At 41.8% G+C, this 22,982-nt stretch overlaps 1 protein-coding gene across 1 annotated transcript in view; it reads left to right on the top strand.

Moving 5' to 3' along the window:
• Nucleotides 1–22,982, top strand: part of bt (projectin protein bent) — a 247,652-nt gene that overhangs the window by 178,979 nt on the left and 45,691 nt on the right. Inside the window, exons 65-89 of the mRNA XM_055075480.1 lie at nucleotides 594–875; nucleotides 1,278–1,454; nucleotides 2,138–2,260; nucleotides 2,987–3,286; nucleotides 4,037–4,318; nucleotides 5,272–5,462; nucleotides 6,452–6,566; nucleotides 7,269–7,404; nucleotides 8,114–8,280; nucleotides 9,035–9,316; nucleotides 9,933–10,229; nucleotides 10,992–11,291; nucleotides 11,626–11,904; nucleotides 13,759–14,058; nucleotides 14,892–15,194; nucleotides 16,053–16,331; nucleotides 17,276–17,381; nucleotides 18,079–18,284; nucleotides 18,503–18,675; nucleotides 19,650–19,779; nucleotides 20,261–20,548; nucleotides 20,612–20,719; nucleotides 20,937–21,128; nucleotides 21,473–21,577; nucleotides 21,972–22,169. Coding sequence (XP_054931455.1) covers nucleotides 594–875; nucleotides 1,278–1,454; nucleotides 2,138–2,260; nucleotides 2,987–3,286; nucleotides 4,037–4,318; nucleotides 5,272–5,462; nucleotides 6,452–6,566; nucleotides 7,269–7,404; nucleotides 8,114–8,280; nucleotides 9,035–9,316; nucleotides 9,933–10,229; nucleotides 10,992–11,291; nucleotides 11,626–11,904; nucleotides 13,759–14,058; nucleotides 14,892–15,194; nucleotides 16,053–16,331; nucleotides 17,276–17,381; nucleotides 18,079–18,284; nucleotides 18,503–18,675; nucleotides 19,650–19,779; nucleotides 20,261–20,548; nucleotides 20,612–20,719; nucleotides 20,937–21,128; nucleotides 21,473–21,577; nucleotides 21,972–22,169 — 5,319 coding nt within the window. The remainder of the gene's footprint in view (nucleotides 1–593; nucleotides 876–1,277; nucleotides 1,455–2,137; nucleotides 2,261–2,986; nucleotides 3,287–4,036; nucleotides 4,319–5,271; nucleotides 5,463–6,451; nucleotides 6,567–7,268; nucleotides 7,405–8,113; nucleotides 8,281–9,034; nucleotides 9,317–9,932; nucleotides 10,230–10,991; nucleotides 11,292–11,625; nucleotides 11,905–13,758; nucleotides 14,059–14,891; nucleotides 15,195–16,052; nucleotides 16,332–17,275; nucleotides 17,382–18,078; nucleotides 18,285–18,502; nucleotides 18,676–19,649; nucleotides 19,780–20,260; nucleotides 20,549–20,611; nucleotides 20,720–20,936; nucleotides 21,129–21,472; nucleotides 21,578–21,971; nucleotides 22,170–22,982) is intronic.

Genomic DNA, 22,982 nt, shown 5'->3' with positions numbered 1-22,982 from the left:
TTGCTCTTAGTAAAGCCTTCATTCCTTGTTGTGGCAAATGCCTTCTGGTTTTCATATCTCTAGAACCCACCCTCCCCTTGCTCTCATCATTTCTCTTACGTATTTACAAGGGTTCTTCTGTGCTGTCATGTTGGCAGTTGTCCATAGATCAGCAGATTGTTTGACTAATATTGACAAATATTTATATGGCCTGGATGTGATATAAAATTGTTTGTTTATACAGCACAACCACTTCATAGTGGAAGCAAATGATGCTTCCAATATGGCTGACTTTAAGTCCTTTCGGTTATGTAAATATTGTAATTTATTGAACAGTAGCTTTGTGCTACTTCTTGGGTAGATATGACAATATTTCTCTTTCATGAAGCCTACTCCACCTCGTGGGCTTCCACAGAACTGATCTGCCTTCTTAGAGAGAGCTGGCATGCCAATTCATTCGGAAAACTTGTTCTCACTTTCTTCTGTCCTCTTATTGATCCTTTCAATTGTGCTTTTTTTACCTTCATACTTGTTTTTCAGATAAATAAAATAATTATCAGAATTTTTAGCTCTAGACCACTTCACTTAATCCAAGCTCATTTTCCTCATTTCAGTGGCACCACGCATTGACCGCAAGAACCTCCATGACTTAACCATCAAGGCTGGACAGCCAATCAAGTTTGATGTTAACGTTCAGGGCGAGCCTCCTCCAACCATCGTCTGGTCTCTAGATGATGAGACCATCAAATCCACTTCTCATCGCAACATTGAAACTGAAGACTATAATACCAAGTTGGCTGTGCGGAGGGCTGAACGCAGCGACTCTGGAAAGTACACCATCACTGCCACAAACAGCTCTGGCAAAGATGCAGCCACGGTCACTGTCAATGTTCTGGGTAAGCACTTTAATTGACTTGAGGCTAACACATCATTAGACAAACTTCCGGGCACAAAGTGAACAAGGCTAATCCTACACTTGTAGTTTTATTACCAAGGTTAAACAAAATAAGGGTTCACTCAGCTAAATGAGACTCTTTTTCAGGTCACGATAATGACACTTGTTCTTACAAGGCCTTATAAATACAAATTAAAACTGGTTTACTTAGTTCACAATTGTGTTATTTAAGTGTGCAGTTAAAAAAATAAGGGCAACTGACACTAAATTTATTTTCTTTACAAAAGCAACCCTAAAGCTAATCTAAAGTCTACCTTATATAAAAGGAGGAATTTCAGCCACAATTTTTTTGGCCATTTGAATTGAATGGGCCCACTATGGACATGCTGTGCATCCATTGCAGACGTCCCAGGAAATCCTGAAGGTCCTCTGGAGGTCTCTGATGTCCACAAGGAGGGTTGCAAGCTCAAATGGAAACGACCCAAGGACACTGGAGGCATGCCACTTGATGGATACCTGGTGGAAAAGATGGACCCTGAAACTGGTGTCTGGGTTCCTGTTGGCAAAACTAAAGAGCCTGGTAAGCTATGGCACAGCATTTTCTTTAGAATTTTTCATAACCGCAGGTTCTTATTTACCCATCTAGGCACTGATATAAGACTGCAGTTTTGGCAAGTTAGACCATGGATACAAATTAGCACACAATGAAAACACAACGTAGGATGATTCCTACCTTTTGCCCTCTCTTTCTATGCGTGTTTACACTTGCTGATTTGTCTCTGCTTCATTGTTTTATCTTGTATTTCTGATGGGTGCATTATCTCACTGGAAGCAAGCTGCTGTACAGTTGGCCAAAAATAAAATGTGATTGAATATATTCAGTAGCCAGTCACATTGTCTCTGCATTTCATAGACATCTGATAATGAACAGTATCATTCAGGCTACATAACAGTTATGGCAACTCTATGTGACCTAGAAAAGTGGTAAGATTCCTTTAATTAAATTGCCATACTTCTCACTAATATCATTTCTTGTTTAGGCATGTTTAAACTGACACCCACTGTTTTTCATATTCGGCATTATTATGCGTTGATCCCACTTTTGTCTGCCAATATTTCTCTTCAAAAGAGTGTCTAGAATGATGCATTTTTAATTCTGGTTTCAATTGCAGCTTAATAGCTCCAAACAGCAACATTGACTCAGCATACATAGATATCTTCCAATTGATTGTGTAATCATGGGGGCACTGTGATTCAATGCAGGAATGGATGTGACTGGTCTCACTCCAGGAAAGGAATACAAGTTCAGGGTCAAGGCCTTGAACAAAGAAGGAGAGAGTGAGCCTCTTGAGATGGATGGAACCATTGTTGCCAAAAATCCATTCGGTAAGTGACCATATCTTACCAAACAGGGTGTATAACCAAGTAAAATCACAGTCTGTTGTTGAATGCAAAGACAATGCAAGGTAAAGCCAAATAAAGGATACTGCATGTTGTATGTTCTTCTCTTATAGCACATCATGTCACTCTCATAAGATGCCTTCAATGTTTGAAGAATGTGCATCTTTCAAGGCTGCTATTTATCGTATGAAAAACTGAAACAAATTATGTCATTTCAATGTTTACTTTTTTGTATTTTGCTTCTTTTTCATTTTTCCACGTCCTAAATTTAACAAAAAATAGTACCAGGGAAGTATGTACGTATTTTTCTTCCCCTAACTCTGCATGCCTATGTTTAGGCAGAGAAAGGCTACATTGGTCATTGCTTGATTTCTTTCAAAAAACTTTATGGAAAATTCATCTGCTTTTTTATTATTTTAACATTCTTGATAAAAAGTTAAATGGTACATATCAATACTACACTCTTATCAGTTATACTAACTTTACTTTCAACAACGTTTAATACATCTTATCATTACTTTGCATTTACTGTATTTGCGTCACAACTGTGAGCCCATGATGAATCCTCAGCACTCTTGATGTATTGTAGGGGCCCAACCTTTACGAAGTATTGCTTCTTGAAGGAATGTGCTTTTATGAGAAACATGGGCTTTTCTGATTAGTTGTGTGCTCTACGGTGATGTTACTCTTGCATTTGTTCACATTCACCAGATGAGCCCGGCAAGCCAGGCAACGTTGAAGCCACAGACTGGGACAAGGACCACGTGGACCTCAAGTGGACTCCGCCGGAGAAGGACGGCGGTGCTCCAGTGGAGAAGTACATCATTGAAAAGAAGGACAAGTGGGGCAACTGGGAGAAGGCAGCCGAAGTGCCTGCCACTCAGACAAAGGCCACGGTGGGAGACCTGGCAGCCAACCAGCCGTACGAGTTTCGAGTGATCGCCGTCAACAAAGCAGGACCAGGCGAGCCCAGTGATGCTACGCTGCCCATCATCACCAAGCCACGCAAGTGTGAGTTCATTTGGAACAAGTGGCCAGTCTCTTAAAGATTGCTTTTACTGTGGAGAAAGAGGCAGTAATGGAAGGAGCTATGCTTTAGGGCAAGGCCAGATAATATGATAAACACTCCACCAGTATGAGCACTCATCAAATGCTCGTGTCATTTGGTGTTCTGAAAGTGTAACTGCCTTGTCACTGCAGTTACCATGCCAGCAGACACCACCTGTCAATCCTTCACCTTCTGCACCTCCTCTGGTGCTTTTCCTTATGGGAAATTATTTAGATGTCTATATTTGGACACTGTTGTGGAGTTCCTCTGCTATGCTTTTCCCTCATGCTTCCCTGCTTAGGTGCGGCAACTTTGAGGCATTTCTTGCTCTATGAAAGATGGGGCAAATGGCAGAGTACAATACTCCACTGTGAATTCACAAAATTGTATGTTTGCAGCCTGCTTAACTTTCGTTTTCCCGAGAAACCTTAGGTCATCTAAACAACAGCTGACAACTTCATTCACACTTTTCACTGCTTGCTTTGTTGGGGTGTGTCTCAGTATTACAACATGAAGCAGACACTTGTCAAATGCAAAGCGTTCCTGGTGGTTAATACTGCTAGTTGATAAACACAGAGCAGTAAAAGCAGCACTTTAATCATGAAATGCAAAACTAATTTAACACTGAATAGGCTCCATCAGTTGTGTTGTAGTGCACATTGTTCCACTCAATTCAGGGCTGCTGACAATTATTTTTTTCGTTGCTGTTCCAGTGGCGCCCAAGATTGACCGTACAAACTTGGACAAGGTTCGCGTTAAGGCTGGGCAGAACTTCAACTTTGACGTGAACGTCATTGGTGAGCCACCGCCGGAGATCACCTGGACCCTGAAGGGGAAGAAGGTGGTCGCCACGGACCATGTCAAGCTGACCAACGTGCCTTACAATACCAAGCTCAATGTGCGGCATGCACAGCGTGCTGACAGTGGCACTTACACCATCACAGCTGTCAACGAGCATGGGAAGGATGTTGCTGACGTTGAAGTCATTGTCCTCGGTGAGTCAGTATACCATAGACTGCCTCAGGAAAGGCATAGTCAGTGCAAAGTCTACGCAAATGCATGCTTAGTCTTTTGTTTGATATGGTAGATTGCAATATTACTAGTGCCATTCGGAGCAAGATTATATTGACAAGGGTCGTATGTAAGTTCACTTCAGTATGTGGCATCATACTGGTGATCAGATGCTACACTTAATGCTATAGGGGTTCTTGCCTTTCTTCGTAAATAATATTGCCATACTGAAAGCACGGTCTTTCTTTTTACATCTTTTTAAAGAGCGAAAATGTTGAAACTGTCTGCTTCACAGTTTTACAGCGAAGCTGTTAGCCTCTAGTTGGTCAGCGTTTTTCGTGTCTGCATCCATCAGTAAAAATGTGGGCCAATCCCAGCAGCAGTACAGAGCCAGAAGCAGTGGCTCGTACTCCTGTAAGGCAGAGGCTTCAAGCACTCAGCAAAGTGAAGCAAACAGTGCCTGCATTCTTTGGAATCATGCATACAACACACAGAACAGCATTCATTTCAATAAGAACAAGCACAAAACAAGCATCTGAACCACATAGTTGATGATAAGACTCTCCTGATAACAATGCGAAACACAAAGCTCTCCCCACATACGTTTCCTGGTAAAGGTTACTGTTGCGCAAGGTGCCATCGCTGTGGCAGCTTGCGATGTGGGGAGTGATGTCCTTAGCCTTTCGTATATAAGATAACCAGCCTAGCAACTGATTTCAATGTTGTTGCAGCACAGCCATGGCCAGTGGCGTGCTGTCAAAATTACCATTACTACCATTACTCTAAAGCAATAAAGCATTGCATACCCCTTCAGCAGTTGTAGTGGCGGTTTTCAACAGCTTTACTGGATATCCACTTTTGTAAGGTTGAGATGGCGAATCAATTTTTCTACTGAAAACTTGAGGAAATTACTCACCAATTACTGCATTTTGTGCAGACAAGCCAACACCTCCCGGAGGACCCCTCAAAATTGAAGATGTCCATGCAGAAGGTTGCACACTCAAGTGGAATCCCCCTGTGGATGATGGTGGTGTGCCTGTCGACCACTATGTTGTTGAGAAGCTTGACCCCAACACAGGCCTGTGGGTCCCAGCTGGTGACACCATTGGGCCCGAGACTCAGATGAAGGTTAGCTCGTTTCTCATCTTGAAGGCACCTTTAAACATCAATATGCAATTCTTCATTCCAGTATTATGGATGGTAAAACAATAAAAATTTATGCATAACATTGAAATAAATTCTTAGTGAGACCATATTGAAGGTTTCACTGATATGGTAGCTTTTAAGGTATACACCTTGAGACATCAATTTATGTAATAATGGAGCTTAAAAAAAAAAAAAAGAGCAGGAGTTTCTTGTTATGCAGCCTAAATATGCAATGCACTGCATTTGTTAATTTCAGACTGTGCATCACCAAGAAGCTTTTTTTGCCATTGTTTATTAGGTTTTCATTATGGTTGTATACATAGCTAATACAAGGCTGAAGAAAAGTAATGAACAGAGGTTTAGCTAGTTTAATTGTTTAGCTACAACAACCTACCGTGGTTGCTCAGTGTCTATGGTGTTGGGCTGATGAGCACGAGGTTGCAGGATCGAATCCCGGCTATGGTGGCCGCATTTCGATGGGGGCAAAATGCGAAAGCACCCGTGTACTTAGATTTAGGTGCACGTTAAAGAACCCCAGGTGGTCGAATTTCCTGGAGTCCTCCACTACGGTGTGCCTCATAATCAGAAAGTGGTTTTGGCACATAAAACCCCATAATTTCATTTTTAATTCTTAGCTACAACAGCACCTACAGCAGCCTCGAGGAAAAAGCAATTGTTAATAAATTTACAAAAATAGTCAGATTGAGCAGAGATGCTCTGCTAGCCTTCTAATTTGTCCCGTAATCTGTTGATAATTATTTTTGCTGTTGAGATACTGCTTTAAAGAAGGATTATAAGCTCTTAAATTGTGTGCGATTTAGTGCATAATGGTCATATATGCTTTTCTTGAGAAGTGGAATGTCTAATTTGATGATCGCAGTACTATAAAAAGAAGATTTTGCCTCTAAGTAGCGTGTCAACGAATACAGAGCTTATGCTGGCTTCTTATCTTATTGCCACATGCCATGCAGGTAAAGGGATTGCAGCCTGGCAAGACATACAAGTTCAGAGTAAAGGCTGCCAACCGCCAGGGCGAGTCTGAACCCCTTGAAGCTGACAAATCCATTGTTGCCAAGAATCCATTTGGTAAAACTGCAGTCTTTGTTTTGTCTTTAATATCTGTCATGGCCTTCCGATCATGCCTGTTAATAATATTGCAGACATATAGAAAGCAGTCATTTAGTATCAGAAACATACAGTCATAATATTGCAACTCCCATCATCTACACACCAGCAGTATCACTTCCCTAACAATATGTGCCATGGACTTGTACAGTTTCAATGAGGTCAAATCATTATGTCGCAAATTGTTTTAACTTTATGCAAATTGTTTATGTTGTTTGCCATGGACAATATTGATCTTTTGCTCTGCACCCTTTTACTCTACATCCTTTTAGTCTGTTGTTTCATTCTCACATGGGATTGCCATTTTTTATGACTTTCCTCAACTTTATTGTATCGCACACCCACTCTACTCTCAGGTTCTTGGTATTAAAATTTTTCTCTTACCACCTCTTGCCAGCAAGCTGAATCATCATTATTTGCATGCTGTGTTGTTTACCCTTTTCCAATATTGAAGTGCTTGCCTAAGCCATTGTATTCTCCTAAAGCAGTTTAACCTTGAAATTAGCTATATCATGTTTATGTAACTGGCGAATAAGGTAATTGTCCGCACATTTTGTTTTGGGTTCTAGCTTTCTGGTCACGGCACTCAAAATAATATAGAATATGTTTCTGAACTTCTGTTAGCTGTACCTTGGTGCATGTTTTTTTTTTTCTACTCTTAAGACGAGCCTGGTAGTCCTGGCAAACCAGAGATTGAGGACTACGACAAGGACTTTGTGAAGCTTAAGTGGACACCACCTGAAAACGATGGAGGATCACCCATCACGGGCTACGTTATTGAGAAGAAGGACAAATACAAGTGAGGCCTATTGCATCAATCATTATATGTGTACTTTGTATGCATTGTACATATTGACATTTTTTTATTGCTGTAAACCACCTGCTGTCTACGCCTGCAAACAATGAATATCCAGCAAGGAAGTCGCATTAGTGTGCATTGAACATAAGAATTTACCTTACTTATAACCTGGCATCTGCTATCAGGTTGCACTTTCTGGAATCTTTACTGGACAGCTCCTGCAGTCTTGACAGAAGGGATTAATTTTGTATTTGGCTTAATCCCTTCAGTTGTCATTAATATTTGATGTTCCACTTTTGTGCCTTGATGCACCACCTTCTGCCACAGCTGGCATTCAGCACGTATTTGTGAAATGGCCATTGAGTAACTGTAAAGCATTTACCTATACAAGTTAGCACTCATTATGTCTATGTTCTTCTTTTGCTCTTTCTTTATGTAGTATAAGAAAACATAGATTTTTTCTGTGTTACTTGAACTGACACTCATCCTTAAAGAATCAAGGAATTTCTGACGAGATGTAAACTAAAGTGTAAGCTTACATAATGCTAGGCACTGCACAGTTTGTTTAGCGAAGAGCCACATGTAGCAAAATGACGTCAAAATTTTCATTAGCCAACTGCATATGTGGCATGAAAACCCATTTATAGGGTGAAGAGTGTAAGGACAAGCACTGCGATTGAAACCAACATCTGATTTCTATTTCTGCCAGTCCTGACTGGACACCGGTCATGGAAGTCCCAGCTGATGAGACTAATGCAAAGGTTGGTGATCTCATCGAGGGCACTCCATACGAGTTCCGTGTCAGGGCTGTCAACAAGGGCGGCCCAGGAGTTCCCAGCGAGTCCACTGGCCAGCACGTTGCTCGGCCCAAAAACAGTAAGTTTTGTCTGACTTGAGGAGCAGCACACTGCGTCAGATCTTAAATTTTTTCATTAACAAATGTCCTCAATAGGCTTCTGTCTGATACATAGTAAAGATGGCACCCATGGGGATATTAAAATATCCAATGGCATCTTACTTGGTCTGTGACTGCAATTCCTTGCATTCCAGACACTTTGTATGCATACACAGTTTGTCAAAAGTGAACTAGCACTATTTTAGTTTTTGCGTTGTGTGAGGAGGAAATATTTTGTTGCTTTTGATGCCTTTTTTGTTTTCTCTGAATATGATAAAATGTGGTTCTCTGAAATGCTGTTCAGTCACAGTTTAGGAAGCCCTTCAAAAGGAATAATTTCTTTGTGTGCGTTAATTTACTCCTGCATGTGAAAGTGCATGCACTTCGTTCCTCGCCTGATATAAAATCTTAAATGTTAGTAGCCCACTATTGCATTTAAATGCTTAGGAACGCACTGAAAAGCATTGCTTCCAGCCCTTCTGCTGCTAAATGCTAAGCACTGAATTTATTTTCTGGATGCAGCAGCGGCATTCTAATAAGAACACAACAGAAAATAACTGATGTGACAAGATGTCAATTAAAAAAATTTCCAGTAGTCAAAGTTAGTCTGGAGTCCTCCACTGCCGCACCCTTTGTAAACAGAACTAGGATGTAAGATATGCTCTGTGAACCGCTCATTTGTCATAGCAACATTACATCCTAACGTGTGTGATATCATGCCTTGTGTTTTGACAGTGGCTCCGAGGATTGATCGCACTGCCCTGCATGACATTCGTATAAAGGTTGGCAAGAGCTTTGAGTTTGAAGTGCCTGTCCTTGGTGAGCCTCCACCAAACAAGAAGTGGTCCATGGAAGGCAAGAGCCTAGAGGACAACAAGCGCTGGACCATCTCGCACGAGCCTTACAAGACCAAGCTGGCAGTGCGCAATGCTGAGCGTGGTGACAGTGGCACGCTCATTCTGACTGCAACTAATTCCAATGGTACAGACACTGCTAAAGTCAATGTCACAGTTATGGGTAAGCATTACATTCAGTGCACTAGATGTCCTGTGTTAACATACCTCCTGCAGTATCATTTGTATGTTAGGTATGTATTGCTAAAGACCAAATGATAAGCTGCTATTCTTCCATCTGATTGTCATTTATATTTAATATGATGCTTGGATAGTTTACCCTTGAGCTCACATGCAGTTGTTGCAAGCAAGAATGTTTAACTTCGACATGTACTTGAACTTGTAATTTAACCTGACACATTATTTGGAGGGATACTTGATTACTTTGCTGTGTATAGTTGGTTTGTTAGTTTCATTTTCCAGTTATTGAATCATTCAAATTTTATTGCTAAAAGATATCTTCAAAAATGACGTGCTTTTTGATTGAATGTGAAAAGGAGACATAATAGAGAACTTGGTAAAGGTGCATAAAAGCAAAGTCAATGGCTGGTACTTAATTGTGTTACTTAATATGCATTTTTTTCTCGGGCATTGTTGAGGCTTTTAATGTGCAATATCTTTTACTTGTGAATGGATTTATCATTTTTTGTTAGCTTTAAATACGCTATCAAATAATGTGTGCTTGTGCAGCACCCACAAGCCACATTTATTGTTTTCATCTTGAAACCTTCCTTCTGCAGACGTGCCACAGGCACCACAGATGATCAAAATTGACAAGATCACCAAGGACAACTGTGAGGTGTCATGGAAGCCACCCAAGGATGATGGTGGTTGCGACATCTTGCACTATGTGGTCGAGAAGAAGGACCTGGACTCTGGAATCTGGACACCTGTTGCCGAAACTATGGGCACCACAGTGAAAGCTGAACGCTTGGCCAACCAGCACCAGTATCACTTCCGAGTGAAGGCAGTGAACAAGGAGGGTGACTCACCGTATGCAACCACTAAGGATGCCATCACTGCTAAGAATCCATTTGGTGAGCAAAGAATGCTTCAGTATGCTGGTTAAAGAAGTAATGCTGGTCTGAAGTTTCATGCCTATCTTCAACAGAACCTGGCAAGCAATATCTTGAGAGCTGAGCTAGCAGTAGAGACTTTGTGTGACATAGGTGTACTTTATGCAGGCTACTTTGACACTGTGGCTATAGCCACAAATGCATGTGTTGCAGAGCTTTACCACTTCTATGGTAAAGCACCAAGAATGTCAAATGTCAAATGTCAAAAGCCATATCAAATGCTGAGGATCACATGCTGCTGGCTTCAAGGTAAATGTAAGATAGACTTCTAGAGAAAGTAACCCGATTATCTGCAATGTGCTGATTAGATTAAATGATGTAACGCTAGAAGAAGCATGATGCAATATCAATTACGCATGCAACGATTAACTTTTTAAAAAGTAGCTTGTGCACTTGCAAAAAATTAGCATTCGTTTCTAAGCTCTCTCTTGCTTGTTCTGAAAGCTCCCTTATAAAGGACTATCAGTGAAAAACAGTGATGACTTCTTAAATACTAAACATTATAAATTCTCCTAGTTCAGTCCTTGCAAAAGCACGTCTGGTTTGCCAGCCTACCTGATTTTTTTAAATTTTTTTTTTGCCTTAAACATGGCCATAAAATTCTTTTTATATGTCCAGCACCTAGGCTAGCTTTTATGATCCTAGGTACTGATGTAAAGATTCTTTACACCCAATTTACCCAAAGTTATGTGAATGATAAAAATTTAACTCGCACTATTTCAGACCAACCCAACAAACCAACACCTCCGGAGGTCACGGATTGGGATGCCGACCATGTTGACCTTGAATGGCGTGCCCCACGCGATGGTGGAGCCCCGATCACAGGATATGTTGTGGAAAAACGCAACAAGGGCAGCCCGCTGTGGGAGGAGGCTGCTCGCGTTCCTGGTGATGCCACCAAGGCCACCGTGCCTCATCTGAAGGAAGGCGAGGAGTATGAGTTCCGTATCGTCGCCATCAACAAAGCTGGGCCCAGTGAGCCAAGCGACCCGTCGAAGTCGGTTGTTGCCAAGCCACGCAAATGTGAGTTGGCTACACCATGTGTAATTTGCAGAGGGTAACTGCAATGACCAAATGTGACAGCATAGCCTATGATATAAATATTTTGCACTGTAGCAAGGGGATGCTTTAGCTATCTTGTTCGCGAGCATGCGGGAAGTTCTGTAATCTCAGTAAATCGTAAATTTCGAAAACCTATTGGTGGATGTAGTGTAGTGAGGAAACTAACTGTATAGCCTCCTGTCTGTGTGTGCAGGTGTTAGCAGTCTTTACTTCTTCAGATGGTACTATAGAATAGCAAACTGTAGTGGTCTAAAGTATCTGTTTCAACTGCAGTGTCTATGTTCTTGCTGTGCAGTGGCTCCATCGCTGGACAAAGCTGCCCTGAAGGACATCAAAGTACGGGCAGGACGGCCTATCAACTTCACAGTGCCCATCAAGGGAGAGCCTGCACCTACCATCGAGTGGCAAATCCATGATAAGCCGGTGCATGATAAACGTGTTGAGGTCACCAACACTGCCAACCAAACACTGCTGGACATTGCATCCTCTGTGCGTTCTGACTCTGGCAAATACACGCTGGTCTTGGAGAACGCCCATGGCAAGACATCAGCCTCTGCTAAAGTGACTGTCCTTGGTGAGCAGAATATAAGCAACTGGCTTGTCCTTTGTTGACTCCTCTGTTGACTTTACAGCTCTAAGCATTACAGTGCCTTAAGTCAGATTTACATGCCCCTGGAATATTATGTTTGGTTAGTGAAAACATTCTAATTAGCTTTGTTCTGCTTGACCTAGCTTTTCTTGTGGCCGTCAGAAAATCGGTAAAACACTCGTGAAGTGCTGCTTTGCGTTCGTGTCATTCATTCAGTGCTGCACAGCATTAAGATTTACTCCTTGTGATAGAACAAATATCTGAAGTATGGCCTAGCAACTTATATGTGTTCTTCAAAGTGCTTTACTGTCCGTATATGATAGAATCTCTTGCGGAGAGTTTTCTTCAAGAGGGATTAAGAGCCTTTATTGAAGAGGGTTTACTTCAGCACAGTTTGCAGCAGTCTACGTAAAAAAAATTCACTGGCCATTACGATACTTCCTAATTTGAAATTTGAGCGACTCGCTATGGTTGCTTAATGGCTATGGTACTGAGCTGCTAAGCACGAGGTCACGGGATCGAATCTCAGCCACGGCGGCCACATATTGATGGGGACGAAATGCAAAAACACCCGTGTAGTTAGATTTAGGTGCACGTTGAAAAACTCCAGGTGGTCAAAATTTCTGGAATCCTCCACTACGTTGTGCCTCATATTCAGAAAGTGGTTTGGGCACGTAAAACCCCATAATTCCTTCTTCTTTCTTTTTATTTGAGTGCAGCTTTATACATGTTTTCATTTTGCAATATTTTGACTCGCAAGGACAATCTGTCTCATGCGGCATGTTGCAAACAAGCAATGTGTGCTGCAACTGCCTCGCTAATCGGGAGATCGCTAAAAGCAACGCATGGTTCACGCATGGGTGCGATTGAAAGCAGCCACCGTAGACAGACCTTCACTCATGTGGCGCTTTGTTTTGACGTACTCGTCACATGCCTTATCAACAGCGTCATTGGTGATCAGATGACGCACGCTACTGTGGCACTGTCTCGAAGTGATTGTTGCCGCAGAAAGCCTCATACACAATAGCAGTAAAATGCGCGCAGCACACTGCCGGTGTTAAATTTCAGCTGCAGCAGAGCCTCCACACTAACTGGCAGCGAGCCTCTGCGGCATTCACATGACAACATGAAAATCTTACCTCCTCTCTGTAGGTACAAGATGTTGGTTGCTTTTTCCTTTGTCTGCTGACAGGTCAGCGCTGTGTTTACATTCATCATCCTTCGTTCTTAATGCGAGTCATGTCTCATGAAGATGACGACATCTTCTGTTGCGGCGTTGCTGCATTCCAAAGTAAAGAAGAATGAGGTACTGGGTGTAGCCTCCGCGTCCTTGTATTCAGGATTCGTCTTGTTGTACAGAATTTGATATGGTGCACTATCTCCAAAAACTTTTCCATCAGGACGTCTCGGTTTAGACTCATCATTGTAAAAAACAATCTCAAATAATGACAATTTAAACAAGCACGAACAAGACCAAACCAAACAAGTGCGAGTGAGAGCTGACGCGAGCAGATGATAGTATGAAATGAATGGTCTGGCTGAAGCCAGATCCGAGTACGCATCGAGTAGTCAGGCTGGTCCGCATGACACCAGTTTCCCATGCACACGTCACTGAAGGGGCCACTCTCATCGGTCTACGCCGTTCATGGCTCGCATCTTTCATATCTCGCTCTGTGTTCGCTCTTTCATCCTTCGCTGTTGTGCTCGTTCGCTCGGTTACACCTAGGCCGACACTGACGCTCGCCGCAGGAACTGGCGCTTAAGAGCTGCACTCTAAAATATTGATCAGTTGGCAAAGAAGTATGATTACTAATACCTGTTATCATGCTGTGTTTTCAGATCGCCCATCACCTCCAGAGGGACCACTTGGCATTGCAGAAGTGACCAAGAACTCTGCCACCATTACATGGAAGGCCCCTGCAGATGATGGCGGCACGCCCATCAAGCACTATATTATTGAGAAGATGGACACATCTCGCGGCACCTGGGTGGAGGCTGGCACCACACCCAACCTCACATTCAAGGTTCCCAAACTGGTTCACAAGAAGAGCTATCAGTTCCGTGTGAAGGCTGTCAACGAGATTGGCGAGTCGGAGCCACTTGAGAAGACCGAGCCCATCATTGCTAAGGATCAGTTTGGTAAGTCCAGAATGCCTTTGATTTCCGACTAGGCCACTGCAGCATAGCCTCCTTCTTCTTCTTCTTCTTCTTCGTCTTATTCATCATCATCATCATCAATACTAATTTTATTATTAGTATGTATGTATGTATGCATGCACGTATGTATGTATGTATGTATGTATGTATGTATGTATGTATGTATGTATGTATGTATGTATGTATGTAACTAGGTTCGTGCCTGAAAGAAGAGGTAAATAGACGGTGCTTTTCATGGGTATCTTGATGAACACAAGAGTTCTTAGTTAATTTCAGAGTAGGCTTCAGCACGGCTGTACAAACAGTGAAATTTGCTGTAGGTTCTAAAACAGTTCGGTAAGAATGTCAAGCATCTGAGACTTACTGTAAAAAATCTTAAACAATCTACAATGAAGTAGAAACAAGCCAGTCATTAGCCTCTAGTACTCTTGGTCATATACATATATATGTATTTACAATATGTAGCTGTGTTGGAGCGAAATTGGAATAGAATTTCTACCCATTGGTATTGGCTACAATAGTAGATGATGTGATATGTTCGCTTTCAGCAGGTGAATCATCATACTAAACTGTAGGAAATGAAGCATGTTGTTCCAAAATACTCTTTTTTCAGTTTTTTCTCTCATTTTTCTGTGTGGTAGAAGTATATTTAGATTCTTTAACTAACCAGTGAACCAAAAAATTACGTTTCCATTTTACATCCTGTGCTCAAGCATTACGAATGCAAAGCGGTTCATGAGGTCAGGTTCCAAAGGCAATAAACTCGGCAACCTCCATCATGCCTAACATGGGCTCTCTTGTTTTCCACTTTGCAGAGAAATCAAGCCAGCCAGGCCGTCCCAAGGTGACTGATTGGGATAAAGATCACGTTGACCTGGAATGGAAGCCGCCCACTGATGATGGTGGCTGTCCCGTCAAGAGCTACATCATCCAAAAGAAGGAGCGCGGCTCTCCCCTCTGGACAAAGGCAAAGGAGGTTCCAGCATCACAAACTAAGGCAACTGTGCCAGACCTCAGAGAAAACCAGGACTATGAGTTCAGGGTCATTGCGGTCAACGCTGGTGGTGAGAGCGAGCCTTCAGAGCCATCAGATCTCATCACATGCAAGCCAAGATTCTGTGAGTAATTGACTTCCATGTTATCCACCCAGAAAATTTGAATGATAATTTGACATTATTTGTTCCTTTTGGTGAAGTAAAGGACTAACTACTCTTTCCTGTGAAATTGCAATATCTCAAACTGTTTTGTAATTAAAAAAAGTATAGAAGTATACCTGGTATTCAAATGCCATTCCCTCTGTAGTCTTTTTCTGAGCTGTTTTTCTCAGTGTTGCAGCTATGTTTGTAATTCCACAAAAGAATTCTATAGAAAGCTTTTCACTTCACTTCTGCTATTCAGCTATACTCTACTCAGGAAAATTTATTTTACCCAGTATGCGTATAGCTAACACCTATTTTCAATGCACACAGCTCAAAGTAAATTGCATTAACACTTGCACAGAACAACTATGTGCACGTTGAAAAGCAGCTTCTTCTATTTGTTTTTTTCTGGGCCATCGAATTCTAAAATAAGCTTTTTTTTTCCAGCCATCGAATTATTGTGCTTGATGTCATTAGTGCCCTACAGGTGCACTGTTCATAACTTCCACAGCAGTGTTGTAGATGAGTTGGTCAATTAAAAGTGCAGCTTCTAATTGTGCTAGTAATCATCTGACATCTGTGCAATATATCTATTCGTTACCAACGACATCCATTCTCTGAAAGCAAAAAAAGAACAAAATTAATGTGCCATTGAAAGCCGATGGCTTTGTTTACTATCCTTTGAAGTTGAATAAACCTCATTCCATCAACATCATCATGGCAGAGCAGCATACACATTTAAATATTAATCAGGTAGTTCGAATAAGCAGTGATGTATGAACCGGTGTTGTACCAGGGCCGTAGCTAAACTTAAAGTTCATTGGCATTGTCTCCCAGTGGCCCCCAAGATTGTGAGCCCCATGAAGGAAGTCAAGGTCAAGATTGGCCAGACACTGCATGTCGAGATCAAGTTCATTGGTGCACCTCCACCAGTTGTCTCATGGATGGTGGATGGCAAGCCACTGATCTCAGATGACCGGGTCACCATCTCCAACTTTGATGACTACACCATCATCAACACTGTCGACACCAAAAGGTCTGATGGTGGTGCATACACTTTGCACCTCAAGAATGATAGTGGCGAGGACAGTGGAACTTTGCCGGTTGTCATTCTGGGTAAGTTCATCCCGATTTTGGCTTGTGTGAAAGGCAGTGATCAACAAACTTTAGATGACTCGCATGGAAACTTATGTGACAGATTGATTATTTTTTACATCTAACATATTCCACAGCCTAGAAGCATATAATTGGGGCTAGGCTTTCATCATTCAATCCATCTGCTTACAGGTTTACAGGAATTGAGATTGTTCAACATTTATAATTAATATGCTGAAACAATTCATTTTATGCTTCTTAATACCAGTGCTGTAGCCTCTATTAGCTAAGTACTTGCTTTCCTTCCCCTTTTTTATTGTTATTATTGTACCTGTAGGTCTGCTATATTATTGTTGTATTTAAACACACGGTATCCCAGCTATCATGCAATAAGATTTAAAAATATGTGAATGCCATGTAGCTGGACAGAACAAAAGTAATATATATATATATATATATATATACAGATTTCTGTTGCTCAATACATGCTACATAAAAGTGTTCTTCAGAGCGTGAAAGAAGCCTGCGAAAACATGCAAAGTGGCTTGAGCAGCTAGTCGCGTGGTAATTTTACATGTATTGCCGGGCTTCTTTCACGCTCAGAAAAACACTGTTATGTAGCATGTATTGAGCAACAGAAAGCTGTATTGGGAGTTTTCCATGTCACTCTACAATTTTCTCATTGACACTTTTCATCTAATTATAATATTTGAGAAGTTGATTAATTGATTAACATGAATTATGCAATTAGGCAGAATGCAAAAAATAATCTAAGTATCTCTAAGCGACAGCAAACAACATTACCTTGGTTCTGTCCAGCTACGTGGCATTTGCATAATTTTAAATCTTGCTGCATGATAGTTGGGACACCCTGTATATTCATTCTGAGGTACATTGTAATGACAGGAGGCATGCAGCCCTATGTCATTGAAAAGGAGACACTAATCATAAATGTTTCATTGCAGATAAACCAAATCCTCCAGAGGGTCCTTTGAATGTCGACGAAGTTGACAAAGACCATGTGAAGCTTTCCTGGAAGCCTCCCAAGGACACTGGAGGAAGCGACATTACGTGAGTATTGTTTAAAATGTTGAAGCAAATGATGCAAGGAAACTGAATATAAAATAAATTGAGGACTGCCCTTGTAGCACTTTATAAAATATTCAGCAATGATGTCACAGAAGCGCAATGAAAATTTCTGAAGGCATTGGCTGACTTCACTGTATCAGTGTTGCAAAGTTACCGATAGTAACCACTCCAGAAAATACAGCAGTGCATGCAATACTTATATATGTATTAAAATTGAAATAGGTTGGTGTATTGAGCATTGATCCTTGCAATTCAGCGAACATTTTCTACTGCAAGCAAAGGACACCAAAAGCAATTCACATAACTTTGGAATGGATTTCACCTGCATTTGGTCATAGAACTGTGATCAAGAAGCATTATTTTAATACTCACTGCTTCTAGTGTACTTTAATGTTGAAATGAATATAAAGCACATAAAATAACTCTCAAACAAATGTTACGCATTTTTACTTGTCTTCATGATGCAACATTAGCATGTATGTACCAGTTACTGAATGTGCATTAGATATGGTTCTTCACATTACAGCATGATTCTATTCCAGTGCAATAAATAATTCAACACAGAAATGCCACCAAGTCTCTTCTCTGGTTAATAATTTCTTATTTTGTTCTTGCCTGGCAATACACCATAAAATAACATATCTACTATCAATTTTACTTAATGTCTTTTTGCCTCTAGGGGCTACGTGATTGAGAAGCGTGACAAAACCCATGGTGGCCAATGGGTGCCTGCAGTTTCATTTGTGCCACCGACAGCCACTGAAGCAACTGTGCCAAAACTCATTGAAGGAACTGCATATGAGTTCCGAGTTATGGCTGAGAATGCACAGGGGTTGTCTGAGCCTCTTACAACAACTCGTCCAGTTGTAGCCAAGAGTCCATATGGTGAGACCTCTGCCTTGTATCCGACCTTGTAGCAATTTATCGTTTCTTTAAAATAGACCAGTAGTCTATAGAAATGCTTTGTAGCTGCTCTCGACTGCTTAGCTAGGGTGTGCTCTCCATTCTTGCTGAGGCACCTGTTTATTACATACTGTTGCTCCTGAAGCAGCTTCCGAAAAATTGATTTTCTATCTCGTATGTCCATCCTATTTATTTTATAGGTACCCCAGGCAAGCCTGGGCAGCCTGAGGCAGTGGATCATGATCGTGACTTCATCAAAATCAAATGGGAGCCACCACGTAATGACGGAGGTTCACCCATCACTGGCTATGACATCGAGCGGAGAGACACCAAGTCTAATCGTTGGGTCCGCGTCAACAAGGAACCTGTTCGAGTAAGTCAGATGGGCAGTGCACTTATCCTAAATATACAAGCTTCAAGCCACAAATACACTGCTTCAGACTACTGACATTGAAGCCTGTTCTTGCATTTCCCCATCATTGTTGTGCAATAAGATTCCACATGCTAAACTGCATTTTAATATCCACCTTTTATGAAACCTGAAGAAGAAGCTCTGCACTCACAACATACTCTGCAAAGACCCAACATTATGTGATTCTAGGCTCACATTGCATGGGAGCACTAGCATAAGCACTCAACTAATTTAAGCTAATTCAATTATATTTGGCCTGCAGTGCAAAGGTCGATAAAACACAAGGAAGAGGTACTACAACAACACAGTGCTGATTCAGTCACTTTGTGTGAAACCACAGAAAGCTGTCGGCACTATATTAGAAAGGACTACTAGTATGATCACTGTGATCTGCAGGAAACCATAAATTGCTCCTTCATATGTGAGACGTTGCTGATGTAATATGACCACATAAATACTTGAGTCACATACTGTAGCCACAGCAGCTTGTAATGGGAACTTGTCTAAGGTTGCAAAAAAGAAACAATTTACCAGAAAGTTTCATCATGTTTCATTCTTTCTGGGTAGCACCCGCAAAAATCTTTAGCAGCAATTTATAACTGGAATATTTTCATTGTCATGGCACAATTTGCTTTGGACAAACTGAAATGTTGTTTATCTCATGTAAATACTCTTTAGTGTATATGCAGCCCATGTTAATACAGTTAGCATGTGCACTCATCGCTAAAGCTTTGACTGCTTTGTCACAAGTGATTCTGCATGTCCTACAGTCAACCGAACAATCTGTGTTTCCTACTGTTTGTCCTCATGCTCATACCCATCCTTTTCTCCTCTTCCCATTCCCTCAAACAGAGTACATATCAGGCTAGATCAGTATTACACCAGGCCAACCTGTTTACGTTTCCTTTATAAGTTCTCCTCCTATTTTGTTTTAGACGCCAGAGTATACGGACAAGGATGTGACAGATGGACACCAGTATGAATACAGGGTGGTTGCAAAGAATGCAGCTGGTCCCAGTGAGCCAAGCATGGCATCTAAGCCAATTGCAGCCAAACCAATGAAAGGTAACGGTTTCAATACAATAGCAACTAAAAGCACAACACTACAATTTCTCAAACTTTCATGCATTTTTAATGCATGCACGTAGAAACCAGCATGAGTAGCCTTTTCTTCTCTTAAATTCTCTTAAAGGGTGGAAATTGAGATATATGTCTTTATAATGGGTCAGGAATGTTACTTATGTCTGCTTTTGTCACTTTGTTGGCCAAGAATTAGCACTACACACACATGCACACTTTTTTAGTCGAGACTGAGACTGGAGGTATCCGACATACTCATGTGTAAGCAAGCATAGAGCATAACATTAAATCCCTATAACCCTTATCTGGTACATACTCATGTGAATCTTAGCTTTTGCTAATTACAACAGTGAAATGCTCTGTCTGTAACCTAGAATCATTAATTGTTTGAGCCATATCATAAGAAAAACTGCAGACTTTCTTTCCTTATTGTTGACACCTGCATGTCTGTGGTATCAAATTGCAGAGAAGCCAAAGTTGCACCTGGATGGCCTGTATGGAAAGGGTATCCGCGTGCGTGCGGGTGATCCACTCAACATCAACATCCCACTCACGGGTGCCCCAGCACCTGCGGTCACATGGCTGATCAATGACAAGGAGATCCCACCCACCAACCGTATTCGTACCGACACTGCAGATGAGACCGTCAACCTCACCATCCCAGTGTCGCAGAGAGGTGACACCGGAAAGTACACCATCAAGGCAAAGAACATGTATGGAGAAGATTCAGCTGACATTGACGTTCTTGTCTATGGTATGTCACTTGGCAGGGATTACAGTAGGACTATTCTCAACAGCAATGCTTGTCCTAATGCAGATAAGCCTGGACCTCCTCAAGGACCACTTGAATACCCTGAGGTGACTAATTCGACTGTCGTTCTCAAGTGGAGGAAACCAGAAGACGATGGTGGAGCAGAGATCACTGGTATGATTGTCTATTTGATGTGCCCCACATTACACTCTAAGAGATAAAAGTGATATGAAACAGAGTTAAATGCCTCAGACAGGCTAGTTGACGTATCAATAGGTAGAACGATCTTTTTTCAACAGTTATGCAATCCTTAAGTATGTTTTGTAGTTTGATAGAATGTTCCATGCTGGATCAAATGCTACAAATTATGCTGCAATGTTTGTTCTTGCAGGGTACCTTGTCGAGAAGTGTGAGATTGGGTCCGACTTCTGGCAACCTGTGCCGGGTTACTGTCCGAACACAACGTACACAGTGCGCAATCTTGAGGAAGGCAAACAGTACAAGTTCCGTGTTCGTGCGGAGAACATTTATGGCATCAGTGAGCCGCTCGAGGGCAAGCCAGTCACTGCCAAGAACCCATTCGGTAAGATTGTTGTGCCTGTCTCGGAGCTATAGATGTCTTTTGTGCAGGGTGTTACAACTACAAACTTCTGTCGTGAAATGCAATATAGCATGCTCCGTATAATTTACTTCTTTGGTGCGGGTCGGTTAGCTATGGTTAATTATGTTTTAGGTACTTTGTTACTGAATACCACCTGTGTAGAGACAAAATTTACAGCAAATTGTCTTTATATGAACCAAGCACTACATGTACTACTGCTCTGCATTCTTGACAAAGCTCATCAACTATTGGTGTTTTCATTGCATCTGAGATGCTGTGTCATTCTGCATGTTTTTACAATGTGGCCTTCTCTCCCTCTTATGCAGACACTCCCGATTCTCCCGGGCAGCCAAAGGTTGACGAGATTGGACCAACTTCTGCTACCATTTCTTGGACACCACCAGCCAGCGACGGTGGGCGTCCAATCCAAGGTTAGTGCATTCGACACTGCACCATCAATCTGTATCTCCACTCTCCTTATAATCAAAAGATTGTTCATTCAAGATTGCTTTGGTACATTTGCTGGTATTCTTCAGCTGCTTTGTTACTCCATATGACCAGAAAAAAAAAGAAATATACATGCTTTTCCAAAAGGGACAATTGATCCATTAAATCATGTTTTTCTCAGACATACTCTTGCAAAGCATGGAAGCAATAAATATATTTAGCAGGTGTAGCACACACACATTCCTTTCTTTTTATTCTGCTGTTTGCTGCTGCTCACCACTCACTGCTCTGAGCTGCTCTTACAAATGTTCCACTTATGAAACAAGTGTGATATGTTCTCTGCATTTGTGAACCATAATTGTTTCATGCCGTGTGCAGGTTACATTGTGGAGAAGCGTGAGCGGGGACATCCTGAATGGGTCAAGGCAAATGCCGCACCAACACCTGGCACCCAGTTCACTGTGCCTCACCTCACCGAGGGCAAAACCTATGAGTTTAGGGTGACGGCTGTCAACGAAGGCGGCCCCGGAAAACCAAGCAAGCCAAGTGCTGCCGTTGTGGCCAAGGAGCCCAAGTGTAAGTGTGACCACACATTATATCCCAGCTCCTCTATGCTAAGGGTTGCCTAATTTTTTGCCATCTACTAGCCACAATCTTAAAATAGATGTAGTGCATGTTCACAACGGCACACCCTGCCACACTACACCACACCACGCCATACTGGTCTGTACACTGGTCCATATGGACGCAATAGTCTCCTGTCACAGACAGAACCTCATTGCAAGTCCTGTCTCGGCCAAACAGCCATCCATGGCGTGCTGGACGCGCCGCAAAATTCACAGACCCCTAGCATTGAAAGGAGCATAGGCAACCCTGTCTCAGCACCAAAAGGTGTCAATCAGGTGTATAGTGTTCTGTATCTGCCTTTTGAACATTGCTATTGGAAATGACAAATAAAACTTCAGTGTTCTAGAAGTTACAGCTTGAGTGTATTGTAAACAAATATTAGGAAGAACTCAGAAGCAATATGTTCTCGTAACTTGTTTGGGCAGTAAGCGTATCTAATGCAGTCCTGGTTGGGGGCCAAACGCCGCATTTTCTAAAGCTTTAATTGGTTGCCCGGATGATCTCATTTTGTTCTCGAAACGATGCCCAGATTTTTTTCGTCCCATTCTGGTCTTCAATGTCCAGATAACGGCTCAGTCTTTTGAAGGTCGCCGACAATGGGAGCTAAAAGCATTTCACACTTAAAAACCTTACTCTTCAGCAGAAGCAGGGATCAAACCTAGGCCGTGGTGCACAAGTGCAGATAACCACACACTGTGCTGACTTCCAGGTGCACACAGCACTCCATGATGTTTGAAGCATGCACAATACAGCCTCTGTGAG

This window comes from Dermacentor andersoni, chromosome 11, assembly GCF_023375885.2.
Source record: "Dermacentor andersoni chromosome 11, qqDerAnde1_hic_scaffold, whole genome shotgun sequence".
NCBI lineage: Eukaryota > Metazoa > Arthropoda > Arachnida > Ixodida > Ixodidae > Dermacentor > Dermacentor andersoni.
This window is presented reverse-complemented; position numbering and strand designations above follow the sequence as displayed.